The sequence below is a fragment of the Lacerta agilis genome, chromosome 12 (genome assembly GCF_009819535.1).
Source record: "Lacerta agilis isolate rLacAgi1 chromosome 12, rLacAgi1.pri, whole genome shotgun sequence".
Taxonomy (NCBI): domain Eukaryota; kingdom Metazoa; phylum Chordata; class Lepidosauria; order Squamata; family Lacertidae; genus Lacerta; species Lacerta agilis.
The window spans coordinates 35,696,693-35,715,083 of NC_046323.1; the positions used below are offsets into that span (position 1 = coordinate 35,696,693).

The window sequence follows — 18,391 nt, forward strand, 5'->3', positions numbered from 1 at the left end:
GCACTACCATCCCTCCAAGATGCCCTGTATCCATATGGGCTCATTCTATATTTAAAGAATCGCTGCCCTGCATTAATATTTTAGGAATTTGTGTTATTCTCCTATAAGGTCACACATATTGCAAGTTCCTTTACTTAGTAAGAAGAGTGGATCTGGTTCTTGTAAATGAGTCACATTTTAGAAAGTGAGAGATGGTCTGATCTGCCTACTTAAGATGTCCTATGGGTTTGCAGATGCTACCACAGTAACTATAGCAACTGCTGGTTTGAATAGTTTGCGTTAAATGTTTAAAGTGCAGTCTTTCAACTTTTTCCATCGTGTTATCTACTCTAAGTATAAAATGCGTAACCTTTAGTTCTGTAGCTTTCCCTCAAACATGAAGCCCATTTATGTCATGCCGAGCCAAGCCATCTTAATCAAGCAGGTGGTTACCACTCAACAGAGATTGGCCTTTGTACCAGAGGGCTGGAAAACAGCAAATGTAACACTAGTTTTGAAAGATTAGGGGACTAGAATCCAGGAAGGTGCAGGTCAATTTGCTTAATATCTGTTTCGGGTAGATTGGGGATTATGTTAAAGATAACATGAATTGTGATATAGCCAAGCCTACACAAGAATTACTCTAAACAAAAAAGAATCAACATAGCTTCTGCAAAGGCAAGTCCTGTCTTACAAACATTTTAGCATTTGTGGGGAGTGTGTCAAGCATATGGACAGGTGTGAGCCAGTGGACAACGTATACTTAAATGTTCAAATAGCTTTTGAGAGAAGCTCTCAACGGCTCCTGAATAAACTTAGCATTCAAAGGATAAGAGAACACGTCCTCCTACGGATTGATAACTCGTATCTCAAGTTAGGGTGAGCAGCAAAGTGACCCAAGTTTGCAAACATCACCAAATTATTCAGAGTGGCAGCAGAAAAGGCTCCTTTTGGAGCTCTCGGCAAACTGAGTGAATTGGGCAATAAATTGGCAGGTATTGTAGAATGCATTGACTTATTTTATCTTACCTGACATCTTAACTGTGTGTCCAGTGTTCTATTATGACTGACGGTTAGCATTACTAAATGTATCCACATACAGTGGTGCCCCGCTAGACGAAAATAATTCGTTCTGCAAAAATTTTCGTCTAGCGGGTTTTTCGTCTTGCGGAGCGGCAATGACAGCCGCGCTCCGCAAAATGAAAAAAAAAAAAGACGAAAATTTTTCGTCTTGCGAGGCAGCCCCATAGACTTGTTTGTCTAGCGGGGCAGCCTTCCGCTAGACAAATGCCTTCGGCTAGCGAGTTTTTCGTCTAGCGAGGCATCCGTCTAGCGGGGCACCACTGTAATGCATCGAATGATTTCAAACCTGTTTTGGATGGCGCAGCTTTTATGATATTGGCAGTCACTGCAATAGCTTTTAGAAATTCAGAACAAGCCAGTCCTGGAGTTCTACACATCGGATTTCCATTGAGAAGAATGCAAATCAGATCTATAGCCCCGTAATCTAGCCAACATGGCACAGCATTAAAGAAGATCTTCCTACAGTTTGACCTGAAAGATGTATATATATTTTTTTCATTAAGAATGTAAAAAGAGCCTTCTGGATCAGGCCAGTGGCTCATCTCACCCAGCTGCATCATGTTGCCACAGTGGCCAACCAGATGCCTATGGGAAGCTGGCAAGCAGGCTCGGAGTGCAAGAGCATTCTCCCCTCCTGTGGGTTCCTGCAATCTGCGTTCAGAAGCTTATAACTTTCAACCATGGAAGCAGAGCATAGCCATTATGGGCAGGTAGTAGCCAACAAAAGCCTAATCCTTCATGAATTCGTCTAAACCTCTTTTAAAGCCATCCAAGTTGGCTGCCATCACTGCCTCCTGTGGGAGCGAATTCCAAAGTTTAACTATGTGCTGCATTTTTTTGTCTGTTCTGCATCCTCCAATGTCCAGCTTCATTGGATGTCCATGAATTCTAATGTTAAGAGAGAGAGAGTAAAAGTTTCCCCTATCTACTTTCTCCACACCAGGCATAATTTCATATACCTCTATCATATCACTTCTTAATTGCCTTTCCTCTAAACTAAAATTCCCAAATGCTGCCACCTCTCGTCGCAGGGGAGCTGTTCCACCCCTTTGATCAGTTCTCTCACTCAGTTAAGTCAGAGCACTTTGTAGGATGCTTGCATGTCCTCACATTTTCAGGGCTAAACCCAAAGTTAGTCAACAGGTAGGCTGACTGGGGTATTATGGGAGAGCAGCAGGTAAGTCACATTGTGCCAGAGCTGCACTAAGTACTCTAAGGCCTTGGTCTCAAATAGCAGGGATAGTCTATGCGTTACATAATATTTCACTTTATAGATGGCTCCATTTCCCATCCTACCCCCAGGTGGGGCTGGCAAGAGTGAGGCCCACAAAGGGCTTAAAGGAAAAGGTAAAGTCCAGTCACGGACGACTCTGGGGTTGCAGCGCTCATCTCGCTTTACTGGCCAAGGGAGCCTGCATTTGTCCGCAGACAGCTTCTGGGTCATGTGGCCAGAATGACTAAGCCACTTCTGGTGAACCAGAGCAGCGCATGGAAATGGCATTTACCTTCCCACCGGAGCAGTACCTATTTATCTACTTGCACTTTGACGTGCTTTCAAACTGTTAGGTTTGCAGGAGCAGGGACCGAACAACGGGAGCTCACCCCGTCGCAGGGATTCAAACCGGCAACCTTCTGATCAGGAAGCCCTAGGCTCTGTGGTTTAGACCACAGCGCCACCCGCGTCTTTACAAAGGGCTTAAGACATAGCATTACTGGGAGAGGTAGAACAGGAATCTGGTCCAATCTCCAGCATTACAAACCCGGGGCCACATAAAACCCTCAAACCAAAGCAAAGAGCCAGCCTAAAAGTTAGGTCTACCTACACTATGTTACAAATGAATTCTAACCTATTTTGTTCTTATCTTCAAATTTGAAGCCAAGGCTGTTTTCATAGTCTCCTAAAAATAAATGTCTATTAGTGATGCTGTCAGCATCTGAAATTAATGGGCTTGGAACAAAAGATTATCTATCTTGTAATGCCCAGCTGTATTCTGAGGAAAGCATCCTTACCCTGAAATTCAATATTGTTTTGGCCTTGTGCCAATCTGCACTTGCATGATCTGCATATCTATCAGGCTAGGTGCTCCATGAGCTAGTAGTAGCTGCTGGTGAAAGCTCAGAAGCTTATTTTAAGCACTCACTGCCCAAGAGTTGGAGTGTGTGTGTAAATTACAAATTACTTTTGCTCCAAGCCATTTGGTCAAGCATTTCTAAGCAGAAAAGTTAGCTCTACCCCCAAGAGAATATAGCATGAAAATGTGATTATACCAGTGCTAGAGATATATATATATATATATATATATATATATATATATATATATATGGCAAAAACTCATTGACTAGCAACAATAGCACACTATATTTATTTTTAAGAAGTTGCTGTTTTTTGTTTTTCTTTTTGAAAATGAAGGCAAAGAAGAGTTTTCTGTTATATGGTCCTTACTCATGGGGAAAGCTGTTTGTTTAAAACACTGTTCACAGAAAGCTTTTTCATTCCCAGACAAGAAATTCCCCAGATGTTCACTATGATATGAAACAGGATTGTGGGGATTATAAAAATGTTGCAATCAGTTCTTAGCAAGGGCAGAAGAAACTCTGCTCTACCCACTTTCCAAGTACAGTACTGTAACTATTTTCTGTGCCTAATGGGATGAGTGAGAGGACCCCTCTCCACCCAAGATACTCTGCACAGGTTCCAAGGAAGCTGTAGACAAACACAGAACACAGTTATGTACTATTCAATGCCTACACACACAGATGGCGAATGCATTCCTATCACTCCTAGTATTTACTTTCCCTTATGCCCAGGACTAGACAAAGATGAAGGAATCCAACAATACCTACAAAAGATATAGAATCTGTCGGGATGGGGAGACAAGCCATAACATATTTGCCCAAGGCTGTCATCTAAAAATATATAAAGCTCAAACTGGCTTAGGAATTTGAAATATATTTTTCCAGCATTGCCTATAATACTTTGGTCATTTAAAAGAACTGTCATTCCAAGACATGCACTTACAAAATAAGAGTACTTAAAACCATATTCTTCTTTCTTCTACAAGTTTAGTTAAGAGCATGTTTCTGCAATTTCTTTAATTTTACACATACTCTGGTTTCTCTTCAGATTTTACACTTTTCACACTTTAATTCTACACTTGTGGTTTCAATGTATTCAGTATGACTTCAACTTTAGTATCTTACAAAAGCTGCTCAGTCTGGTAGAGTTTAAAAAGAAGTTAAAGCTATAAGGGAGACAACCAAACCATTGCTAATCTTTATTAAAGACTTTTAAATTCCCTTTTCAAATTAACTTACCTTATCTTTTACAAGTCAAGCCCTATGGCCCCATTCTTACCAGATCAGGCTGCTTCTAAGTTAACACTTTACATGTTCCAAGTAGTCTATTAAGTTATATATTTAGAAGTACTGCATCTAGAAAAATTATTTCGCCACTTCAAGACTTGAAGTTAAAAGACATGGTGAAAACTCTGCACTAAAAGTTACAGTTCAACATATCCTGCAGCTTCTCATCCTACAAGACAAATTTGTTACAATTATTTTAATGTCAGAATTAATGTCAAAATTAATGTCAAAACTACTAGCAAAGTCATCAACTCATGGCATTTACTACCGCAATCAATAGAAAACAAGTCTGTTTATCAATTACTCTGAGATAACCCCTGAACTTGCCTTCATCTCTTGAAAATGTAAACAAATCAGAGTCAACAACCCATCTCTCTCATTTATCATAAGGTGGATGCCACAGGTGATGCATTACTTTCATAGTTCCACAAGCCCAAGCCTAGATTGCTACCAAGGGTCTGTGGCTCAGAAGTGTGAAATTATTTCTTGTATACAAAATAGCTTCTTTGGTGAAGAGTCCTAGGACAGCGACTGAAGATGGACACATTTGTGTAAATACCGGTATACCCACATGCAATGCTCAGATGCTGTGCTTGGTTTTCATATTTTAAGACAAAGTTTTCACATAGAATCACTCTTCCTTGGATGAAAAGCTCTAGTTAAAATGATCTTCACTTGTTGTTCGGGGAAATATGAAGACAGAGAGCCATTACACAGTTTAGCACAACTTCCAACATACCGGTATCTAGATGCCAAGAATAAGTCTGAGAAATGAGAAGTCTAGTAACTCTGCTTCAGGAAACTCGTTAGCCAACTTCCCCCTAACACTGATAGGTTTCCCAAGAAAGATAGTATTATGCTGTTTCTGGATAAAGAGGATGACTAGTCACCAAACCACAAACATTACCTCAAGATGCAGCATAGCACCACTGCAATAGAACAGAGTGAATAGCTATGAAAGTTACCATTAGCATCTTAAGAGTTGCATACAAACCTGCACTTGTGCAAAGGGCAATGCCTGCGCGGTGGTGGATATTTCCCATATATGTACAACAATGCATTTGCAAAACAGTTCTCAACAACACAAATGTATTTGCAAAACAATGCACTTTTCAAGAAAGAGAGGGGAAGTGTGTAGGCAACAGAGAGGATTTGGAAGTAGCTAGGTTTGAAGATCAAAAGGCAGCCTGATTTAGCTTCTGGCAAAAGCTGCCAATACAGGCACACAAGTTCAGTGGGAGAAATTCACGGTCAGTTTGTTTTAAATAACTGCAGTAACTGAAAGTAACAGCAAAGGTTTCTGTCCAAGCAAAGTAGGGACAGACAGCAAAGTGCAGATATCAGACGTTCTGTACGTAGTGCAGATTGTGCTCCTCCACCCCTTCCCCAAGCTCAAGGGCAGTTTGTAGCAGCACCTTGAACAGAAAACCTTGCAGGTCTGGTATGAACACACTTGCATAACTGAAGTATCACTTCTTTAACCAGGTGAACACAACCCTAACAAGGTAAGACATTGCACATGTTTTTTTACTTGAAAACTCAACACCCCTTTCCCTCTTTAAAGCCTTTTATACATAGTGCAATCCAAGCTTCAAGCATCTTAAGTCCTACTACAAAGTACATCTTAAAACAGCCAACATTGAAACCAGACATGCGTAGCCATCAGAAATAGTTATTTTCAAAGCTTGCTCATAAATAATATTTGGCTTAAGTCACAAGGTCCTACCATTGCCAATATTCAAGCTGATATGCTACAACTCTGCCAAAAACTCTCACATTTCTGTTCTCCTTGATCTGATCTGATCAACACTGCACAGGTAGAAGAAGCGCTGCTACCAACAGAGAAGCAGAACACTGCAGTACTCCAAGGCAGCAGCATGCCTCTAGCTTCCCTACTGTAGCAGTGTTTTATCTCAGACATCATTAATCGTTCTGCCTCCCAGCTACACAATGCTGATTATGTTGGGGGGGGGGTTGGGGGGAGGTGGTTTGCTGTGTATGTATAACAGATCCCAGCACTTCTGCAGCCTGACATATATATATTTTTACCACTACTCAGCAAAATGCATCCAACCTGGACAGCAGCAAAGCCATTAGCCCAGTGGCAAAACACACACAACTCCTACCATTAATCTAACGCTGCCCAACTGTCAACCATCCCCAAGATGCACTTAAATAAGAGTAGCATTTGTTGAGCAGATTCCCACCCCCAAGCCCATTTCAGTGCAAGAAGTACAATCAGCACAGTGAATATAAGAACGGTATTGCTTTGGGGTCCATTTAGTCGCCACAGCAAATAGCGATAGCAGCTACCAAGTAGCCCTATACACAAGGTTGTGTGTGTGCATGCGACAGAGAAAGGTGCACAAAGGGAAAAGAACATAAGGCAGGGTGTACGCCACACCCATGGCTTTTGCCACCCCAAGGGCAGTACGCCTCTGAACTCGAGTGCCCAAGGGCACATTCCTACCCCACAGGCAGAGAAGCACATCGCCTACCCCACAGGTGAAGACATTTCATCTTTTCCCTCTCCTACACCAGTCAGTCTCCTTCCTCAATAGGAGCTACTGGCAGGAGCCCCCTATAAAACAGAGAAAGAGGGTGGAAGAGATGGGTGGGTTAAAAAGAGAAAGTGTGCATATGTGTGTGTGAGGAATGGTTGCCAGTATGTACTCCCTTTCAGAACTGCTGAAGGGGGAAGGAGATAGAGCTATGGGGAAGGTACTGATCCGGGGTATGGGAAGCGAGGGGGCACAGAGAGAGGCCCCGCATTGACAGGAGGAGGAAGGAGGAGAGGGGTGGAGGGAGGAGGCGGAGGTTGCGGCGGAGACGAAGGGGCCTCCGCCGGGCCAGCAAAGCAACCACCCCCCCCCCCCGCCCCAGGAAGCGCTGGCTCTTACCGAGTGGTTCACCCCCCACATGAGGACGCTGAGCAGCGGGTCGCTGGCCCGGAAGAGCTTGACTTTCTGGGCCACGAAATGCTTCTTCTTGGTCTTGGTCTTGCTCGCCATAACGGACACGATGTTGCCCGGGGCCGCCATGGGAGACGCCGAGGAAGCAGACGCGGGAGGAGCAGGGCAGAGAAAAAAGGGACGGTGGTGCTCAGCACCCGGGACTCTCCCGCCGGCGGCACAGGAGGTGGAGGAGCAGCAGGGACCGGCAGGACCGGGAGGAGAGACGGAGCGCGGCTGTGGCTGGCTGCGCGGCGGGCGCTAGTTCGGTTGCGGCAGGAGGGAAGCGGAGGGCTCGTCCCTGGCGCTACTGCTGCTGGTGCCGCAGCTGCTGCTGCTACCGCCGCGAGACGCTGCCAAGCGCATCCTGGCCGGGCCGCCTGCGCCGCCGCCGCCGCCGCTCGCTGAAATGGCCCCGCGCGCCGCCTCCGCCTCCTCAGGCCACGCCCTCTACCCTCCTACAGGGGAGAGGCCGCCGCCGCCGCCGCCTCCAGCCCGCTCCATTGGCCCCGCCCACAGAGGCATCGCGCTCCCAGCGGCGGAGTTGCGAGGCGAGGGGCAGCCGAGCCAAGGCTTGTTGCCTACTAAGGAGCATGCGCGGCAGTTGTGGACATGCGCGGCGGGCGAATGTGAAGCCGCCTCCCCCCCTTTTTCACCAACTCCTTTTCCCCCCTTTTGCCCGACGCTTCGTTCCGAGCGTTCTTCTGCTAACTTGAGACAAGTTGGTTGGATTGTAGGTGGCGGGACAGTGGCTGGTTAAAGTCTCTCCTGACGAGCAATGGAAAACCGGTGTTGGTTGGTGTGGGTTCTCCCGGTTTTTAAACTGTTCTGACGACACGTTTTGCTGTTGCAAACTGCTTTCGAGATTTTGTTTTAATGGGAGATAGGTCTGGGTGCGGGGAAATGATCGGATAAATGGTATTCTGCTTCTAGTCCCGATTATCACATCAAGTAGATTAGACAAATGTAATTTTAAGTTGTTTGAAAACTGTTTTCAATATTGTGTTATAATGCAACCCGTCCTGGGACTTTAGGGTGAAGGGCAGGTGGATAGGTAAGTAAGTCATGTAAGTGAGCACATGAACATATCTCATTAAAATGCCTTTAAAAATATTAAGTTGCAATCCAGCCCTATCCTGGAGAAACCTTAACAAATAAAAGTTATTTTTATTGCATGGAAATGGAGGGTCTTCTTTTTAAATTACAGCCTATCCTGTTCTGAACAAAGTTGGACCTTGACGCTTTGCTGCCTGAGGCAGAGAAGCAACTGGTGCCTCCTGCCTCCCATTTACTCAAGGCCAGTCAAGTTCTTTTTGGCATCTGATGCAACACATCTCACAGACACTTGACAAGAAAAATACAATAATAATAAATTATATAACTATCACTTTACTGCCCTCTCCTGACACTCAGAATCAGTTAGTTCCCTGAGGCAGCTGCTATGCCTAATAGAAGAGTTGGCTAGAGCAAAGATAACATTGATACTAAATTTCACTGCACCAGCAGAATGAGATGCTACACTGTTGTAATGAATTTATATTAGAGTTGCAACACAAGTGCTGCTAGCATGCTCTCTACACTGGTGGGATTCTGCCAAGGCAAGGGGGAAATTTTGCTAGGTGGGTGTGGTAGGGAAAGGGCCACATTTATTTAGTTCAAGTCTCGTGCTGGCTTGAGTCAGGGCCAAACTACTTCTGAGGTTAATTGTTGTTGTTCAGTCGTTAAGTCGTGAGCACGCCAGGCACGCCTATCTTTCACTGCCTCCCGCAGTTTGGCCAAACTCATGTTGGTAGCTTCAAGAACACTGTCCAACCTCCTCATCCTCTGTCGTCCCCTTCTCCTTGTGCCCTCAATCTTTCTCTGAGGTTAATTATGTGGATGCAATTAACACAAAGGTCTTTTGAGCCCAGAGACCACTAGGAAGATTAGCTCTTTATCTCACCTTTCTGAAACTCCTGGCTGCATTTTAGGGCAGTGGTGGCTAACCTGTGATGTTGTTGGAACCACAGCTCTCACCATTCCTAACTACTAAACATGTTGGCTGGGACTTATGGGAGTTGGAGTGCAACAACATCTGGAGGACCACAAGTTCCCCATCCCTGCTTTAAGGGAAGCTTCTATTCAAGCCAGTGGGAGCTTCCTTTGAAATGCAAAGAGCAGCTTCAGAAAGGAGATTTTTCTAGTGACTGGCAAGGAGAGAAATGTGCAAATCACATTTAGTTTGGCCCTCGCCCTGTGATGATGGTGTGATCTGTTACATCTGTGAAACCGGTGGTGTAAGTAAAGACACTCCCATTGGAGTTAATGGAGAATCTCATACCCTTGATAGAAGGAATGAGGTGCAGAAGGAGGATGAACTGCTGAGATCAGCCCCAAGCTACTTTTCTTTGCATGGAGAGAAATGTGTGGGTATCTTGCATCTCTGATGGCCCCAGTGCTCAGCAATGACACCAGCAGGTAAATGCACTTAATGTAACCAAACTTGCCCTCAACCATTGTGGAGATCATTTTGCACCAGTTAAGGTTACTGAACATGTAAGAGCATATAAGGAAGCAAACAGAAACATTAGATCAAGATTTGAAGAAAAAAGGGGGGGGAGTAGTGTGCAAAGAGAAAACTCCACCCACTGCAGCAGTAGTGCCAGATAAGGAACTGAAACAGGCACCAGCTCATAGAAGAAGAAACTTTATCCCAGGTTTGGAGCAACTGTGGTTGGCTTTTAGCAATGCCAACATCCTTGTGGGAAGAGCTACCAATCAGCATGATGGTCTGAGTAACTAAATTTGGTCTGTGAACATCTAGCAGGTTGAATCAGTGCATTGGTTAGGCCTACCTACAAGAGCACTCAATGCTCCCCAAAACAAGGCTGCCCTTTGTTTAACTGAGTTGTTCACAGTTATCACTGCATGCTGCTTGGCTCTTCCCACTGGATAAAAGCATAAGAAACCAATAACACTTGCTAGGTCTTCATCATTGCGTCACCTTTGCATTCTGTCCTGAAGAACTCCTTATTTGGCTAGGTCAGTGCACTTTCCATTGTTAAAAATGAGCTCCCACATCCCAGCCTCAGATTTTGCTTGGCCTCTGATGCTGGTGCTAGTTTTCTTGCTCTTTGTCTTGAGAATGCAGCGCCAGCTTCTCAGTTTGGGGCTTATGCCAGAAAAGCATTTTTCATCTTGAGGAATCTTTATATTGTTCATCAGAGATGTTCTTCCCACACCTAATGCATTCCAGGCCATGCCTGTTTTTAGTTACTATTGTTTCTTGTTACAAATTCCCTTCTTTTAGAAATCTGCTATGGCTGCATATCCTACATGTTGCTAGGAAGTAAATGCCATTGAAATCAGTGGCACATATTTTCAAGTAAACATGGTTAGGATGCGGGTGTGTGGCTGTGTACACACTCCCGTTTATGCTACATCCAGTGCATTCCCACTACCGGTTTGGGAAGCGATGTACACATTCCATTAGCCACAATCCATGTCTATCCTGCGGTTTCTAATGAAATGCTGCATTTTTATGCATTTTTCGTCTTCAACCAACTTCATTCCAAATTGAGAAAAAGAATGACCTATCTGCATTTTAAAGTCAGTAATGCATGCACAGCCCTATGTGTGTGCTTTCCTGTCAATGGAAACTAGAGCACTAGAGCTAACCAGGAGATTTGGGCCTGATCATGTATACAGTGTGCATAGGATTGAATGTGTCAGTGTCTAAGAATATTCTTCAGCAGAATAATATGTATGCGCCTAATTCTCTTTGAAATCTTGCATCTGCAGCAAGTAAAAGTACAGTGTTGGAAACCCCTGGTGCTATTTTGCATGTGCATACTTCTTGTGTGGTTTTCCCCACCCTATGCCTTCCTACATTTGCAGATGATGTTGCTGCCAACACTTCCTCTGCAAGCTAGTAATAGGTCAGCTATCAGGGTTTGCAAACTGCAGAGGAAGTACATTTTTGTTGCTGAAGAAACTGCCGAGTCAATGCAACTGGCAGTTCTGTGATGTCTTTTGTCCTACAGCGATGCACACTACCTACGACACTGAGAAAATGACACTGATGGCATTATCTTATATATGTATATACCAAAAAATGCCCCATTAAGTTAAAAAGGACTTACTCCCCCATCTATGCGCACATTTACACATGTGAACTCTGGGAGCTGTAGTTTATCTTTATGGGGAAAAGCTGCAGTGAGTCTCAGGCTCACACATACCTCCTCCACCACTAGCAGCTCCATTTTGGCTGCAATAAGGAGATTGCAAGCTTCCACTCCTGTTTTAGATTAACCACAGATTAGCATGTTGTTCTAACCCCAAACTGTGGCTAATCTTAATTATAGTGAGCTCAAACAAGCCAACTTCAAAAACATGAGTAATGAATCTGGCTTGTTTTCACTAAACATAGTTAAGAGTAACCACAGTATAAGTTTAGGGTAACATTCAAAACTGTGGTTTATCTAAAACAGAAGTAGAAGGTTCTAATCTCCTCCTTGCAGCCATGCTGGAGAACACATGCACATTCAAGACTACTGAAGCTTGTTCTTGTAAGGTTAAGCCACAGTTTAGTGTTGTATCTGAATTCAGCCTTTGGGGCTTAGATGTGAAGGTGGCACTTCTACCCTGATCTGCTTTGAAGTGCAAATGGAGCACATGCATAAAGAATGCCCACACTCAGTGCTTACTTCCCTAGAACACTCTTTCCAGGTGCTTTTCTTCTTTGTCCAGTAGTTTAAAAAAAAAAAAGAGGATGAGAGGTAGAAATTTTCTTGAAGGATTGTTCCACATGTAATTTAGACAGTCCCCTCCTTCCTTTGGTAGTGAATGATCCACAATAAGGAGTTGTTGTTTTTAAAGGAATAAAGCATATTTATTTATCTACTTTGCGGGAGTAGTCATTCCTCTTTGTTAAGTGTTGTTTCTCACAATACTTTTTTAAATATAAAGGTGAGAATTCGCACTGGTGAATCATAATATCTGTGTCTGAAGATACCTGTGAAGGTAATATCATGATAATAAAGCATGCAAATTGCTTGCAAAAAAAGGCTTGTGAATTATATGGTGGCAAAGAGAAGTATGTATTTGCATAATAAGCCCAATCACCATTTTTTGTTGAAGATATACAACCTGCCTCAGAGAACTGAGCTCAGGAAGCATCACACTCTTCCTGTTTCTGATAGATGCTGGCTGTCATAGTAGCCAACTCCTAGGTGCCAAGGTCATTGCCCCCCCCCCATTTTTTTTTAAGGAGGCCAGGACCCTGAAGTTGATAGACACTGCCATTCAAATGGTGTTCCTCCTCCATTACTCCATTGCCAGAAAGCCATATTTGTAGTGCTGGAAGTTACGTGAGGCGTATGATGCACTCCTAGCAGCTGCAAAGTATAACACTGCAGCAGGGGCGTAGCAAGGTAAATTGGTACCCGGGGGCAAAAAAATTGGAAGGTCAGGTGGTACCCGGTGCGGAAAATTTATTGTCAACCCCCCCATTGATTCCCCCCCACAAAAATGGTTTTACGTTATTTCATATTTTCTTACAAATGAATAATAACTAATAATAATACTAATACTAATAATAAACTTTTATGTATATCCCACCCTCCCGGGCCAAAGTCGGGCTCAGGGTGGCTAACATCAGATACATAACATTGGTATAAAATCAATAATTAAATTACCTCCTAAAAACATCTCAAAATCAAATTAAAGTCTAATTAGATGGCTTTCCACAGGGTTAGGGTTGGGAACAGTAAGTATTCTCTGAAATTTCAGCCTTCATGACACAGGAAAACAGCCAAGTGAACAGCTATTTTGGTGGAGGAGGGTCAAGATATTAACCGATATGCATGAAATTTCATATATAGCTATATAATCCCTAGTATAGTAAGATAAGACCTTCGGAGCAGACATTTAAAAAAAATTCCAAAAAAAATGTTCCTTGATAATTTGTCACCCCCTCCATTATGGGACCTGGGGCGGACCGCCCCCCCCCACGCCCCTGCATTGCAGAAATACACAAACACACACAAGGAAGAAACAGACCCATGCACAGTTGGCTCTCTCTTCTTGCTATGTTGCTGTTGGTTTTTATTTGTTTCTGAACCGGCTCGGTATTTCTTTTTGAGATGAAAGGCAGTGTAACAATTCTAAGAACATAATAATCTTAATTTATAATGCTAGTGCTGGTGATGTCTTGGAGGAACAAGGCCAAGATACGACTTGACAGGACACAGCAACTATGGGAAGGAATGAGAGACAGAATACACAGCATGGAAAATAATAATAAGAAGAGGAAGGCCGAGGGTGTTTCATTCCCTTCTTTCACACCTACTGTATGACAAGGAAATTGCTATGCAGAGTTACACAATCTGTGAGCACAAAAGAGGCAAGGATCAGCCAAAACAAATGACTCACTTCACAAAAATACTCACATTAGCATAATCTCATAAAGCCAATCCCCAAACTCTTGATCAAATAGTCAAGTGTCTCCACACTATTGCATCCAAGTAACTCACCCTGGCAGATGGAAAAATCAGGATTTGGTAAGGACCCCTTTCCTTATTCAAAATTAAAAGACTAGGGTAGCTGGTTTTCATCATTGTAATGCTAATCTGGTTAAGAGTGGTTAAACGGGGGGGGGGCATGCATGCGTGTTTGTGTGTGTGTGTGTGTGATGAATGGCTATGTTGTTTCTAATTTTTTGTTGTTATTAATCACTTCCTCTGAGGCATCTCAATGTGATTTAAAGTACAATAAAAACTTGTATTAAAACACTTATAAAAATAGTTAAACAATTGCGTATATAAAACCAATTTTTAAACAAAAGTCAGCTACATATAAAACTATTTTAAAACCGCCAACAATTATGTATATAGAATCAATTTAAAATCCAAAATAGGTAACAGTTTGGGTAACTAACTGTTATGCATAATCCTAATTTCTTACTGATCCTGAAGTTGAGGCTCCAGTACTTTGGCCACCTCATGAGAAGAGAAGACTCCCTAGAAAAGACCCTGATGTTGGGAAAGATGGAGGGCACAAGGAGAAGGGGACGACAGAGGATGAGATGGTTGGACAGTGTTCTTGAAGCTACTAACATGAGTTTGGCCAAACTGCGAGAGGCAGTGAAGGATAGGCGTGCCTGGCGTGCTCTGGTCCATGGGGTCACGAAGAGTCGGACACGACTGAACGACTGAACAACAACAAATTTCTTACTACAAGACTGTGCTTCTGGTATTGTGTATTTATTTATTTATTGAGAAGGGGGAGCAATGTTCCTATGCTCATTCCCATGATTACTTATTTTTATTGCTTTTGATTGATTGATTGATTGATTGATTGCTCCAGCAGGCATTTGAACTGAAGTCTTATTTTATAATTCTAATGGGATTGTTATCTTTTCTGTATTTTATTTCTTGTGCACCACTTAAAAGACACTTGCAACTAAGTAGCAAACAAATTGTTTAAACAAGCAAATAAAATTGCTGCATCAAGGAATTTATCACCATAGGCACCAGATTTGTGATATAATTAGGACCCGTGCCCCCTCCATTTTCTAGATCTTAGATTATTTCCATGTTTTGGATTTTTAAGGAACTGTGTGCTCCTCTGCTGTACAACCGCAGCATGAGAGCACTCATCCATGCCCTATTTTAAAACAAACAAAAATAAACAATGCAAACCGCAACATGGGCCTCTTTTGCACATCTCTCATTTTAAAAACTAAACTAAACTTAAAGTTTGAAAGTGGTGTGCTTATTCAGTAATGTACACATCTGACTGAAAAAAAACCCATATTTTTTGTGTGTCTTGAACACACTCATAGCTATCTTCTTGTCACAAGGCTACCCATGTTTCCATCCTTCTCCCTTTTACAATGTGCTGCTTGGGACTTATGGGAGAAATTTCACAAAGCCTCATGTGCACTTGACCTCATCTTAGGATCTATCATCCTGATCCTAAACATATTACTTGAAAACAAGTTTAAGACTAGAATAAATTCATTGCAGTCAGCACAATTCTCCCTGCCTGTCTGTGGCTCTATGCAGATGGGGTGGGGACCCAGATTGTCGTCCCCCCTCCACTCCAATACATAGCACTCTCACCCCCCCCCCCATGCTAGCTCCCAGGCAAGCCCTGATACAGCCCAAGACCTTCTGCCTCTGATAGTTTGGGAAATGTTTTGAAGTTCCTCCACAAGACACAAAAGACACTCTCTCTTTGTTATTACTCAATTCATTTCTGCGACGGGGGACTTGTTGTCCTCCCATCATCCCCCGACCATTGGCCATACTGTTTGGGGTTGATGGAGGCTGAGTCCGAAGACGTCAGGAGGGCCACAGAACATTCCCCAACCCAACCTTGAACTATGGTCAAGACTAGGTATGGGACAGAAATTCAATTCAGGTCTAATTTGAAGCCAAATCTATCACATCTGCACTTTCTGAAACAGTATGCAAATCAAACATGCAATTTGCACTTATTTGAGATTTGCTATGCAGTTCACCAACCAACCCATGTTTAAAAAATGTGTATGGTAGGGGAAAGTGTGCATAAAAATGAATGTATTGGTTAAAATAGCATATGCAAATGCATTACAGTATATTAAGGAAATTGCTTACATGAATGTGTACATTTGTCAAAACTGCATTTGAAAATGTATTTATTAGGGAAATATGCACTAAATGATGATGGATATTTATGAGGGTTTTTTTCCAATTGCAAATTGCTGCAAACTATGGATAACTGAATTTATAACTGGAAAAAGGAGAAACGGAGAGAGCCAAAACTGACAAAATCCTTTCATCCCAAGTCAAGAACTGGCATTGAGAATTTTTCCTCATTAAGGCTCACTGTCATCACCGTTCTATTTTCTCTCTCCACCTACCATTTTATATCTTATCTTTTTCTTTTAAGATTCATCTTCCATTCTGCCTTTTCTTCTTTTTCTCCTTATAGGTTTCTTTAATCTATTCTTTCCAATCTACCTCCCCGTCAGATTCATCTACTCGATTTATTTTTATCACCGATATACTTCATGTCCCTCCTCATGTGGGAATTGGCATTTGATTTTCCACACACAAATAAATGATAGCTGCTATTTTCACACCAGCCTTCTTGTGCACTGGGGACAACCCCAGATCCTCTCCAGCTAATTAATCTGCATCTGACAATAATAGCACAGGGCCTGAGTCACTGCTGTGTTGCCGGTGATTCACAGAAAGGCAATGTTACTGCAAACCAAAGAATCATTACAGCGTATCAGTTCCATATCACTCAATGGACATAGAGACATGAGCTTCAGGTGCCAGAACTGAATGGGAAGCTGAATGCTAGCTTCTTTTTGTTAATGCATAAGTTAAGGAATGGTCCATATTAGCTTGGAATCATTCCTGCCCTTTGCTTACTGTTATTTAGCCTGGTCTCAAGACTGTTAGATTTTCCAAGGACAAACTTACTAAAGAGTAAGTGTTTGTAGAATTATGTCCAAAAAGCCCTATCTTTTCATTTTCAAATATATCTTAATTAGACTGGGAAGATCTCAGTAGTCTCCAGTGTACAATCCATTTTCTGTGAAAATATCACCACTGTTTGTTCGGATGTGGAAAATTTAATACTAATTCTCATATGAGGAAAATAACACCCGTTGTGTGTTGGTTAGTTTGGCTAGGGAGTTAGTTGGAACTCTGTGGGACTTGCTTTGGAGTAAACAGGTGTGATCAAGCTGTTTAGTTAAAAAAGAAACACATTTGTAATCTAAAAAAATAAAATAAAAGCCTACACCTGATTCCCACCTTTTGGGAATCAAAAAGCGATTCCCAGACGAGCGGCGTAGCAAGCCCAGACTGTAACCGGTGCGAAAAAATTTTTGGCACCCCATACGGAATGTGCATGTGTAGCATCCCACATGTGCGTACTCCCTATGGAATGCCACACATGTGCAGTCCGTCCGTGCTGCTGTCACGCGTGGCAACCTTACGAGCTGCCAAGACAGGCTTCTTACTGGGCGGCGGGGCTCAGCTTGGGAGTCGCGGGGTGGGCCAAGTGTCACCCCCCTCCAGGGTGGCACAAGGGGCGAACCGCCCCCAACGCACCCCCTTGCTCTGCCCCTGTCCCAGACTTCCCCTGGGTATTCTGAAGAATAATGTAAAATAGAGATGGCCAAGCATTAAGCTTTATAACTTATTGTCAGATTTAAAAAAATGTTCAAGCTACTGTATTCTAAATCCACTTACCTACAAGTTCTTAAATCTGAGAAGGGGAATGTGAGCCCCACCCCACATGTTGTTGGACTACAACTTGCATCATCTCTGACCATTGGCTATGCTGGCTGGAGCTGATGGGAATTATAGAGGCCAACAACACCTGGAGGGACACAGGTTCCCCATCTATGTTTTAAAGAGCTCCCAGGACGTTAAAGAACTATTCCTATAGAATGTATTTGTTGACATCAATCTGTCTGGAGAGGGAATGGAGTGCACCTTCAGGAGTGAAGTCAAACTTCTGGAGCATCATAGCGCCTGCTGTGGCTACAGAGACTTGTAACTCATAACTGCTGCCTCCTGCATTGTTACCAGCATAAAAATGCAGCTCAGTTGTCCTTTTTTCTCAATTTGAAGTGAAGCTGGTTTATGGGAAAATGCATCAAAGAAGGTATTTTATAAGAAAGAACAGGATAGATACAGTATAGATATGGATTGTGGCTAATATTATGTGTATATTGCTACCCAAAACAGCAGTGGGAGCACACAGGATGCAAAGTAAACAGGAGTCTATGCACAGCCTAGATAAGCCAATAACTGCAACCAAGAGAACCATAGGAGTTCATATAACACACCATAACACCCCCCCTCCCGCCCTCCAAAGTCTACGGCTGAGCAATTTAAAATTAAGTGCCATTGTGGCATAGTGGTCAAAACGTTGGGCTCGGACCCCAGAGACCAGAGTTCAAATCTCACATCAGCTAGGAAGCTCACGTGGTGACCTCTGACAGGTCACAATTTCTTAGTCTAACCTAC

At 43.0% G+C, this 18,391-nt stretch overlaps 1 protein-coding gene across 2 annotated transcripts in view; it reads right to left on the reverse strand.

The window, feature by feature from the left end:
- PIP4K2A (phosphatidylinositol-5-phosphate 4-kinase type 2 alpha) overlaps window positions 1-7,532 on the reverse strand; it is a 63,289-nt gene extending 55,757 nt beyond the window's left edge. The window contains exon 1 of one of the 2 annotated variants that reach the window (XM_033164937.1): window positions 7,326-7,532. In XM_033164937.1, coding sequence (XP_033020828.1) covers window positions 7,326-7,466 — 141 coding nt within the window. In that variant the 5' untranslated portion in view covers window positions 7,467-7,532. The remainder of the gene's footprint in view (window positions 1-7,325) is intronic. The other variant, XM_033164936.1, reaches the window with a different exon arrangement.
- Between the last annotated feature and the right edge of the window lie 10,859 nt (window positions 7,533-18,391).